This window comes from Sapajus apella, unplaced genomic scaffold (assembly GCF_009761245.1).
Source record: "Sapajus apella isolate SASKATOON/1434 unplaced genomic scaffold, GSC_monkey_1.0 scaffold2, whole genome shotgun sequence".
Taxonomy (NCBI): Eukaryota; Metazoa; Chordata; class Mammalia; order Primates; family Cebidae; genus Sapajus; species Sapajus apella.
The window spans coordinates 43,808,945-43,821,528 of NW_022436942.1; the positions used below are offsets into that span (position 1 = coordinate 43,808,945).

Below are 12,584 nucleotides of genomic sequence, written 5' to 3' on the forward strand. Positions count from 1 at the left end.
AAGGAAAAAACCGGTCTCTCTTCCTTGGGATTGGCTGTTGCCATGGATACTCTTGTGTTTCGAGGCTATGGGCGCTGTTTTACAACCAAGCTGAGGAGCCTTGCTGCTCGGGGGGTGAGCTGGGGCCCTCAAGACCGGAATTCATACTGAGGGAGGTGAAGCAAATGTGGGACCTCCGGCCGAGCCGGGACCCTCTCTGCCATGGTCAGGCTTCCGGGGAAAGGGAGAGACCGCGGCTCCGGGGAAGGCTGCGCGACTCTGCGAAGCTCTAGGCTCCCTTCAATTCCGGAGATTTTGGGAGCTCACTCAAAACTTAAAGGAGCTGTCTTGGCTATGTGGGGAGCATTCGATGGTTACTCACTCACCGTTCCCCACAAACCAATTGACATTCTTTTCCTTCCTTCTTTCCCTTCTTGTCTCCCTCCTTTCCACTCTTACTTTTTTTTTTCTTTTCTTTTCTTTTTTTTTTTTTTGTAATAAATAATGTACATGCCCTTATAAAGTAGATTTCTCTCCCATTTCTTTACAGGGGTTGAAGGGTGGAGTTTCTTAAGCTTTTCTACTTTTGACAGCTTTAGTCAACTCCAAGTTATTCGTTATCAACTTAGAGCACTTTAATGTAGTCTATTTATAACAGTGAGATCCATCCGTGGATGCACGTCATGTACAGTAACCACTGACTACAGGTGGCTATTGAAAACTTGAAATGCAGCTAATCCTAATTGAGATGTGCTGCAGGTGTAAAATACACAACAAATTTCTAAGAATTTGTGTGCAAAGAAAGAACGTAAATTTTTTCCATTGATATAATTAATTTTGTGATTACACGTTGAAATATTTTGGATATATTGGGATAAATAAAATATATTATTAAAATTAATTTCACTTGTTTCTCTTTTTAAAATGTTGATACTAGAAAACTTAAACTTGCATAAATGTTCAAATATGTAATTGGACAGGGGTGATCTAATGAGCCAGTAAATGAACAGTCATATAAAGGGAATGACTAACCTCCACCATACTCTCCTGCGTCTCTTTCTACATAACGTTTAATATACCTGTGTATTTTGCATTGTAGGCATAGAAAAAGAATATTTAACTTTCCTTGTAACAAAGCTTTCGAATTGCACTTAGAGTTCTGTTGCTGGATAACGTTTTGCCCCGGTTCTGTTTGAAGTGTCATTTCATTTTGTTTTTCTTTTCTCTCTTTTTTTTAATTTTTTTGAGTGACGAGGTTGTGAGTAGAATTTATTTTAAAATGATTGAGTAGAGTGAAAGAAAGAATTAATGAAAGGGAAAGAGGATGGAGAGAAGGAATGAAGAAAAGAAGATAGGTGGAAAGACAGGCCTTAGAGGAAATAAAAAAAAAAAGAAGTTTAAACCAGTGTCATGAAAAATAAAATGATAGCTAACTAATACTTTTTCAAATTTTTTGGGGGACTAAGACCAACAGTGAAAAACAACAAGCAGAACATTAGCGAAACACATATTACACTGCAATTCGTGCATACATGCATACTGAAATATGTGTACTAAAATAAATAACAAACAAAAATCTTATTAAACAATTCTGATGTTTATTATGTATGGTGCAATTATATAAATATATAAATCAATGAGAGTATTAGGGTACTATTCCAGTCGATCACTTCATAGTCAAATTTTAAAAAGAATGAGTGAAGAGATAAAACAATGTTTGGTGTAACCATAATAAGATGTGATAAAAGTTTGTTGAAACATGTTTACATAAATATGATGGATTGGTATGACAAATTAGAGAACATTTAATTTTTAGTGATATATGAGCCTCTTCATTTTTTAAGCAGTTCTGTGTTTTATTATAAAGAATAATGGATGACGATGATGCAAAGCTCAAAGCAGAAATAGAAGCTGAATTGGATAAACTCAGCATTTCCTCCTTGGAAAATGAGGACATTGAGAGTGAATCAAAATCAGAAACCCAGAGTGATGATAGTGATACAGTAAGTATTGCACTTTTGAACCTTTTTAACAGGAGTAGGGTTTTCAAGAGAAATATTACTTTCCTTAGGATGTTTTTGTATACTTCTCATTTTTTAGAAGCATTTTTATAAACAATTGATATAAATGTAAATTATATTGAATATATATAGTCACCTATAATTCCATGTTGCTAGATGTGCATCTTTGTAAAATTGGGATAATAATATATACATATTTGTATTTTGATTTTTGTTTTTACTTAATTATGAACATTTTAACATGATCAGGTTATGTGGAAAGAAAAATGTATATGATATCTTTTGACCTATCAAAATAGTTATTTTTTGGAATAAAACAAATTATCCTTTTATTTGTGTATTTTTACCAATGTTTATATGCTTATACAGTTTATTCATAGATTTCATCATTTATACCAATATCCTTAATCGAGTTGGAATTTATTCTCAGGAATTTGTGAAATGTAGAACTAATTTGAAAATCTTCTGCACATACTGATCTAATATTTCCAGTGTCTCTTGTTTAATAATCTACTTTTTTCAATTGATTTGTCATGTCTTATGGATAGTTATTGTACATATATTCTGTCCAAGGCTGTCTATTTTTTCTGTTTCTGTGTTCATTATTTTCCTACTGTTGTATATTTTTAAATATTGAATGAATCAAATTCTTCACATTGTTTTACCATTTTAAAATCTTAGCTAAGCTTTTTTTTTTTAAAAAAGCATTTTTTTAAAGATTTCATACAATAATTTCACTTTGTATTTTATTAGGATTGCACTAAACCTACCTATTGCTTTTAGAAAAATTAATTTTGTTACATTATTATGCCTTTTATCCAGAGTTAATTTAAATGAGAAACAAATCTGAAATTCTTTATTTGAATACGAAATCCCTCAGAACAATGGATTTTATTAAATTTTATTGTACCTCTTTATATTAAAGGAAGGAGAAAATTTTAAAGCCCTTCTCTTTCAATTAAGATAGCTCGCAATTATTTATGTTGCTTAGAATCAATGTAAATATTATAACCAGGGGAAGAAATTATTAACTAAGGATATAGAGATTATAAATTATATTTCACAGGACATAATAATCTGTATAATCCAGGTAGCTTAAAAGACTTCTTAAACAAGAAATAGAAATTTCAATGCAGGACAGATGTCATAAAAGTAGAATTGATATTTTTGTCAATATTTTTAATACACTACTGTATCAGGACTCATTTTATGACATAATTTTACATGCTTTTCTGTAGTACTAAGAGAAAGGTATTATTTTCTCATTATTTTCTGATGTTTATTCTCAAAACTAAACACTGAATTTCATTAGGATAGAGAAAATAAACTGGCTGAAAATCCTATTAAACACATGAAAACCCAGTATGGCAGAAACTATTTGTTTTTAGTTAGATAAAAGCAGGTGCATATCATGTTCTATATGGAAACATTCATTTTGTTTCATTCATGCCATGCTTGAGGTCCCTCAATGAAGTTTTGTAGTCATATAAATATATGCAGCTTCAAGATTATTATTAAAATCATTTCTAAATGCTTCAAGTATTTTGTTGTTATCAATATTATTTATTTGCATTATGTTTTCTAACTAGTCATGGTATTTATGGAGGAAGGAATTTATTTTCACACTTTGCATATCAATATATTTAGTTATTTAGAAAATTTACAAATTGATTTACATAGGCTATATTGGCAGATATTTTGTAACAGCTAACAAATGTGACTAAATTTGTGTATGATAATCACAAAGCCAGTTTTGAATGTCATAAATAATTATATCTGGTATTAGTTTTACATTAAATGTTTTGAAAAATAATCTTGCAGTTTCAATTAATATTTGATAATATTTATTTGAAGTTGGAATTAGTCTAAAACTATTGAGGGCACTGAAAAATAAACCGCCTCTAATAAAGTTAACGAAATTGATGTGTAGGTAACTCTTTTCATTTGGTTTCTTAGGGTTTTCTAGAAATGCACAACCACCTGAAAATTAAAAGCAAACTTTACCCAAATATGTTTGTCTGAAGTATGTTCTTTATATGGAACCCTTTGACTTCATTTACATGTTTTGGTCAAATTTTTGATGTGGAATAAAGGGTTAAATATTTGACACGTAATTTTGATAATAAACACTTTTACAATTTCTTTTATTATTCAATTTTTTAGAATTCAGTTAAATTACCGGAGTCAGTTCTTCATTGTATTAACATTATAAAGAACAGGAGTAAAACTGTTGAAGAGCTCATTCTTCAGGACTTGGAAGACACTGATATTTTAAGTAAGTACTGTTTTCATCTATCTGACAGATAAGCTTTCTGTAAGTATAAACAAATTATAATTTAGAAAACTAAATTGCTTAAAATTCTTATCTCTTACTGTGCACATGTGTATGCATTTAGTGTATTTCTAATATAATATCTATAGTGTATTGGACCGATGGGTTTAGTTCATAGAGTTGGGTTTAGTTCATTCTATACATAGTTCAGCCTATGTGTAGCCTAATTATGAAAGAAAATAAAAAATTCTTTTACTGTATTTCTTATGTCTTCAGTAAATACCATCAATTTTTTATTTCCCCAGGCCTAATTCATACCAGACATCCTATTACTTTACACTAAAGAATATAAAACTAATCATGAGACTCTTCTAGCAGTATCAGTATATATATCTTTTTGGAAAAAATATAATCATTTGTATGAGAAGCCCAAAAGCATTTTGCTTGAACTGTGCAAATTTGCCTCTTGGAATTATTCTAAGACTAATGGAAAGATCAAAGATTTAATTAGAATTAATCTTGGCTTGGTTTATATTGAGAAATGTCAGCAACGTAAATGTTCAACAAGACCTTGTTTTGTTGAATAATAAACCTATTTTTAAAAATGACTTAGATAAATATTTAATGACAAAAATATTCATGATATGTTAAAAGTTATTTTAAAATTAAATGGCATTTATGTAAATATTAGTATAAATTACAATGTAGATATTCATATTCATTCAACAAATATTGTTTTGTGATAGAATGTGTTATAGTCACTGAGAATACAGCAGTGAACAAAACAAGCAAAGGTTCTGCTCCTCTATTTTAATGTTCCAGTGTGGGGAGAAATATAATAAACAAATATGCAATATTTCAATAGTGATAACTGCTATGAAGGGAAAAAAATGTAAGGAGATAGAGACTGGAGTTTACTATTTTAAATAGTCAGGGAAGGTATTTGTGTCAAGGTGGTATCTGAGCAATGACTTAATAAATGTAAAGCTGAACCACGTGGTATTTAGGAAGCCTGTATTCTAGAAAGAGAGAAGTATAAAAGCCCACTGAGTGGGCTTAATATGTTTGAATTACATTAAGTACATGTTTCTGGTTGTATCTGAGAAAACAAGGGATTACATGATATAAGGCTCTTCTAAACCGTTTTGTGGACTTTGGATCCTATTTTCAGTACATAAGGGATTTTCAGTAAGCAATGATAGTATCTGACTTATTTGGAAACAATCATTCTGTTGACTGTGAAGAGAAGATGCCTTGAGGTAGTTAAGCTACAGGACTATTGCAATAGTGTGATTAGAGATGAGAGTGGTTTGAGTAGACATGAAGAAATATGGTCATATTCTGGAAACCATTTTAAGGTGAAAAGAAACAAAAGGATATATTGGAGGACTGGTACAAAATGAAGAGAGGAAGGTGGCTCCAAGATTTTTGTCCTGAACATCAGCATGAGTTGCTATATAAAGATTGACTGTATATTTTGACAGTGATTATCTGTGATTGAATTCTGAGGAATGTTAATGACATGATTTGTTTATTTTATTTTACTTATGGTTTAAACAAATAATATATAAATGCATTGACAGTGATACAGCCTATTTATAGCCTAATTATGAAAAAAATCAAAGGAAACACAATTGTAGAAATTAGTTACATCAAATTGGGATACAACTACAGTTATAGCAGTGGTTTAGAAAATTATGAGATCTTGTATATGACTCTAATCTAATTTGTTCTCTAACAAGATCAAATTAGATTAGACTTTATACAAGAGATTTGATAATCACAATAAAAAAATGATTTTCTCAGAGAATTTAAATTAAATGGTTAATTATTTAAAATTATTACATTTATATTAGTAGAATTATTTTTAAATTATAAATTATTAAAATTAATTCTTTTAATTTATCAAATTATTAAGTTAAAATAGTAATTTTTAATTAATTATTATAAGTTTATTTATTACATTATTTCTAATATTTATTAAATTTGAATTTATTGAAATTTAATTTAAATTATTATCTGGTATAATAATTTAATTATGTATGTATTCATTATTATATGAACTATTAATTTAATTTAAAATATTTATTACATTATTTATTACACAGGATGATAGATTAAATGAAATTAAAATTAATTAATTTTTCAAGGAAACAAATTATCAAAATTATTTGAAAAATTGAAAAAAATTAATAACATGGCAAGGAGGTGGAAAGAGATTTCTCAAATATTGCTAAACTAGGAAAGATTTTACAGCTGGATTCTTAAAACCCATTAAGGAGCAAAAATGCTTTATTTCTAAAAGCTGTATATTTTGGATCCCAATTGTACAAGCAAAGCATAGACAAAAGAAACTAGAAGATAGTTTCATTTATGAATATAGATGTATTCATTGGGGTTCTCAGTTGTAGAAAACAGATACTCTAGCTACTTGAGGCAGTAATTTTTTTTTTGTTTATTTTTATAAAGAGAGATGTTCTAAATATTTACTGCTGTGAAACAAAGAAAGTTAAAATAATTTATTATTATAATTTTGGTTCCCTTTGGTACACTGGGCTCACCTGAACAGTTCTTGCTTGGATTTTTCATGCGTTTATAGTCAGATGTTGATTAAGTCTGTAGTCATCTGAAGGCTTGACTGGATTAGAAATCCAAAATAGCTCATTAAAATGGCTGGCCTTTGATGCCACTTGTTGGCTGGGGAATTCAGATGTGGCTTTCAAGTGGTGGCACCTATATGTAGCCCCTCTCTTTGGCTTTTGCTCCTCAGATCATCTTACCTAGATTCTGAGGAGTGTTCTACAGCAAACTACCAAGAGACCAAGGTGGAACCTTGTAGGGCTTCTCATGATCTCTTCTCAGACATCATGCATCATTTCTGCCACATCCTGATGGTCATACAGGGTCAGCCTATGTTCTATGTGGGAGGGAACTATACAGGGTATGTATACCAGGTATGCTTCTTTGGAAGAAACATCTTTGGGGACTATCTGCTACAATAAATATCCGAATTATTATAATGAGACTGAAGAAACAGTCTCTAGTCTAAACATCTAAGGCGTAGAACAAACCCCACGCATATATTGTAAAACTGGGCTGCATCAGAAGCTGCTGTGTGCTCTTAAGAAGTTCAGAGACATTAATCCTCTACCATACATTCCTGTCTCCCAACTCAGAGCTCCTTCTACCACATTCTGGGGCATAGACATAAAAATATCATCACCTGCCTCTCTTTAGACATAATATTTTATGAAAATAAAGAGTTTATGTAAATATATTTATGAACATAAACTAAATCACTCTCAGAAACCTATCTGCAAAGGAATCTAGATGATGTCATTTTTTTCTTTTTGACCTCTCACACAGGAAAGCATGCCAGAAAGGTAGTGAATAGGTGTTCAAGGAAAAAAAATCTATAATATCTGACAAAATAGGTGTGAATAATCAGCCAGCAGAATGGTCCTCTGTAAAGTTAGTTTACTATTAGGAAACATCACCATGTTATAACATATTAATTGAATGAAAGAAAAGAAACATAATTACGTCTGCACAGTTAATTAAAAATTATAAAATTCAACAAATCATAAAATAAATATAATTTCTCTTCACTTAAATGGTAATAGTTATAATTTTAAAATTTAAATTTATATTTTTCTTAATATAAATTTTTTTTTCAATACCTTATGCAAAGTCATAATGCTGGTTTGTGGCAGATAGAGTTGAATTTTTGTTGATTTCTAATCAAGGTGTCATTGCACTGTCAAGCAAAGCATGATTCTTTATGCTTGGGAAATAAACTAAAGGCACTAGAATATGGGAAGTGATAAAGAGTCAAAGTGCTTTAGAAATTTATTACTTTTATTTTTAGAGTAAATATAACAGATTTCCTCTATTGTTTATTCTTTATTATTTTTCTGTTGTTTTGAGTTTCCCTTACTGATCAACAATATACCCTGATAGAATTTGAGATTAAAAATTATGAAAGGCTTTGAGATTTTGACATGTTGTATTGTACTTTAATATTTGAAGTTATCATTTTTTTCTCTAGGCTGTAGTTATGGAGCAGTTTCTAATAATCATATGCATTTAAGGACAGGACTATCAACTGAATATGAAGAAAGTTCGGAGCAATTAATGAAGGTATATATTCAATATTTGACTTAAAGTATTCACTATTGCAATTAGAAATTTTCTCTCTTAGGTTGATGCTTTGCTAATTTTAAGTTCATTGATTTAAATATTAAAAATTATTTTTTAAGCAAATCATCTTTGGTTTTATGTTTTTCTCTGGCATGTAATATAAAAACACTCATATTTCAATCTTCAAGAATATTGAAAGTGGTGACTTGAACCATTTATACCTGGCAATTTAATATGCTTGTAGATAAAACAGTAGAACTATATTACACAATTTTTGTTTTCTAAAAATTCTGAGGAAAATAATGAATATACTCTAATGTACTCCTTCTTAGGACTGTACTATGTTCCAGCAGAGACCTTACTCTGTAGAAAATTTAAATTTAGAATATCATATACTAATTTTTAGAAACAAATACAAGAAAAACTTACTTAAAACATAGGAGTAAAGGAGAGCCTATCATTTTATTAAGTTAAAACCCCACAAATGTATTTAAGAGAAAGTCTCTTGTAGAGATTCACTTTTTAGATTGATTTTTACCTCTCATTTTATCCAACTTTCTCTCCTTTTATCCAACTGTATCCCTCCTCCCTAACATGTTTAACATAATTTGAAAATTGCTTACATATCTCTCATTTGTTTTGAATGTTTTACTCTTTTGAATGTATTTTGGTAACACAAATTTGAAATATTAATTTTAAATTATTATACTGTTACTTCCTTGCAATAAATATCTTGTATCTTTCCAACTAAAGTATGGTGAAAATAAAATTACAGAAAAGTATTGATATAAATGATGTACATATAATTTAGGTTAGAGTATAGTTCTCTTTTTTATCATATGGAATATATAAAAAGTTTGTGTATGTGAACAGTCACTACAGTCAGAAAAATACAAATATATTAGAAGGAAAACATTACTAGAAACATTGTGAAGTGCTTATCAAACAGTTTAATTGAATATTGTAGAATAATATTAAATAATATTAAGACTCAGAGTTATGAAAAACAGGAAGAATTACTTATGCTTGTGTGGGAAAAATTTTTTATTCATTGCAAAGAGAATAATTATCAATGCGCTACAGGTTTTTATTTGAGAGAAGTCTGGAGTAAATTAAAATTCTTAGTATATACATAGAAATATTTAACGTATTGTTAAAATGACAGATTTACTCTCTATTTTGGTTTTCTTTAATCATTGATACTCATTTAATCTCCCAGATACTATCTGAAATAGAAAAAGAAGAATTTATTAGAAGTAAAACCAATTGTGCCAGTCCTGATTTTGTTCCTGAGCCGGATCCTGATGACTTGACTATGGATGAACATGTTTTAACAGGTAGATTAAATTGCTCAATGATGTGTTTTTTAATTTTTATGTGATTGATCATAGTTATCTAAAAAAACTGGACAGTTATTTTTTGTTCTTTTGATATTTAGAAAAACAATTACAATATTTTAAAATTATTGTGCCTTTGCTATACTTATTCAATTACATACCCTCATAGGCTTCTGTGACTTCTAAATTAACTTGATTTAAGTAATTTTTTCCACATGTTTGCTGATTGCAGTAGATATGCCTGTCCCTGATTTTATTTAGTATCTCTTCACTATCTCTTAACTATTTCTTAATGAGACACACACACACACACACACACACACACACACACACACTCACAAACTTTATTTTCATATTAAGTTTTGTGGAATATTTTAAGGAAAGTTATGTGACTTTATTTACTTCAGTAGAATTTCCACATATATTAAACAATGTATTTTATTGCTGCATATTATCATTTTGGGAATATGTTGACATTATTTTTTCCCTTTAAAATTATTTTTATACTTTAAATTGAATTAGTTTGACAGTTTTGATCTTACAAATAATGATGTTATTTTTCTTCATAAATGCAGATGATGCTGATATAAAATTTGGATACTGTGAAGTGGAAGAACAATGTAGACAGTCTTTTGAAGCTTGGCAAGAGAAACAGAAGGAACTAGAAGATAAAGAGAAAGAAACTCTTAAAGCTCAGCGGGATAGAGAAGAAAAACAGTTTCAGGAAGAAGAAGAAAAGAGACATTGCTGGATGGAACAATTTAAAGTTGAAAAGGAGAAATTAGAGAACATTCAGAAGGTATTTTGCTCTTGTTTTTCATACATTTTAAAAATCAGTAGCTACTTCTGAAGAATATTGATATTTGGATTGCGGTGTAGATTGAGCTTAATAGTATAGCTTTTAATTACTTTCTGATAGAGAATGAAATTGACTGTGAATTAACAGTATTTAATATGGACACCTTTATTAGTTTTTATTGACATTCATTCGAAGTTCAGACACACTTTTAATCTTGGGGACCAGAGGAGCCTATGAAGTTTCAAGGGTCATCCTGGATAGTCTGAAATTTATAATATAAACTGTTGTTTTTCTTTATACCATTCTAAACATTGTAAAAAACAATGAAAAATTATTGAGCATGCTTTTTCCATAGTGTGTCATATGCTACGTGGTCTGGCATATTACATATTATGTAAAACATATTTAAAAGTAGTTCGGCCATTTAGGTGACAGTCTGTGCCCCACCTTCATAATTAAGCTACTTTCTCCAACTGGAAATTTTTGATGTGAAGTTTTGTGCTGTTTTATTTCTGTTGCATGTGTTCTTGTTTTTTTTTCCCCCTGGGAGGTCCACACAATCATGTCATTGTAGTGGTGTATCGGTATTGAGAACCTGGTGGATTTTAGGACCCTAATTGCAGGTCATCAGAATATTTGGAAAATATCCAGAATATCTGGATAACAGGCATGACTGACATTTCTGTCTTTCATGATTAAATATATATTATCCAGTACTTGCTGGTTTTGAGTGTTGTGTATTAAGAACATTAGCTTGTTCAGCATTTTTTAGTCCTGTATGTTGAGTACATTTCATTTATTGACTACGTAAAAAAATAAACATATTAAAAGAAATTGTAATATTGTAGAACCAGTTATGCCATGACTATTTCTAATAGTAAGATATGAATATTTTCCTTTAGTTATGTTTTCTTTCCCATATATCAGAATGACATAGTCATTTCTGAATTTCAAAGCTTTTAAAAAAATATTCCAAAATAAGATTGGATATAATGATTATTGGAAAAGTATTTGCTGGTTTGTGTTAAAATACGTAATTGCTATTGAGTGTTAGTAGTATTTTCAGATTTAGAAAATATCTGATTTCAATCCTGTTCACTAGGGTTGTCATTTTTATTTGTTTTATAATCAAAATTTTCTGACTACCTTAAGGGGAAAGCATTGAACTATGTGCTTAGATGATGCAAAAGAGATCTAATACCAAATCTTACCCTCAAAGAATTATAGCTTATTTTTTGAAACACATTTGCAATCTATGGATAAAATTATGATTTAAGAAAATACAATATTGTTAGATATAATGATTTACTAAATATGTCCTTTATTATGCCTTGGAGCTTAAAAGTTTCCAGTAGGACTAGTCGCAATTTTATGATTGACTCTAAATATATAATTTACTTTCTTTCAGTAGTTCTTTCCTGGATTCTTAGCTGTCTCTCCATTTTCCAAAATAGCAATCATAAATCTCATAAGAATTATACCGAATTCCTCCTCCCTCATTATTATCAAATAATCACATAACATTTTTTTGCCTTAAGCTTTTGCAAACTTTCTTTTCCTTTTAATTCCACAGCTATTTAGTATCAACATCCATACTCATCTTCTTTTTAATTATTAATGGCCTTCCCTCCTATCTCAGAAAGAAAGGTTTCTTCCTTCTGCCAAAGTTTAGCTTTTCCTCCTTTACTTTATATTTTATCATTTTTCAACTTACCCCTGCTTTTTCAATATGCCGAGACACCCCTATCATCTTCTCCTTTTCTATTGTTCATAAGCATGTTCAGTTTTCTCCTATCCCAAAAACAAAACAACAGAATAATTATGAGATCATTCTTATATTTCTCTTTAGCTGTTCTTTGGTTGGCTTTTTAAAGGCTGTGTATGATAGGCCTCTTAAAGAGTGGTTATTTATACTATATCAATTTTTTCATTTCTCATCCAATTCTAATCCTATTTAAACTGATGACTGTTATAAAAACAGTGCTGTAATTATTTTCCTAGCTCAAACATGCTTAATAAGTGCTGAAAATATGTTT

General features: G+C 29.7%; 1 protein-coding gene across 1 annotated transcript in view; it reads left to right on the plus strand.

Moving 5' to 3' along the window:
* Positions 1–18: 18 nt before the first annotated feature.
* Positions 19–12,584, plus strand: part of LRRIQ1 (leucine rich repeats and IQ motif containing 1) — a 206,090-nt gene continuing 193,524 nt past the window's right edge. The window contains exons 1-6 of the mRNA XM_032297035.1: positions 19–114; positions 1,824–1,982; positions 4,164–4,275; positions 8,321–8,412; positions 9,632–9,749; positions 10,325–10,548. Coding sequence (XP_032152926.1) covers positions 1,851–1,982; positions 4,164–4,275; positions 8,321–8,412; positions 9,632–9,749; positions 10,325–10,548 — 678 coding nt within the window. The 5' untranslated portion in view covers positions 19–114; positions 1,824–1,850. The remainder of the gene's footprint in view (positions 115–1,823; positions 1,983–4,163; positions 4,276–8,320; positions 8,413–9,631; positions 9,750–10,324; positions 10,549–12,584) is intronic.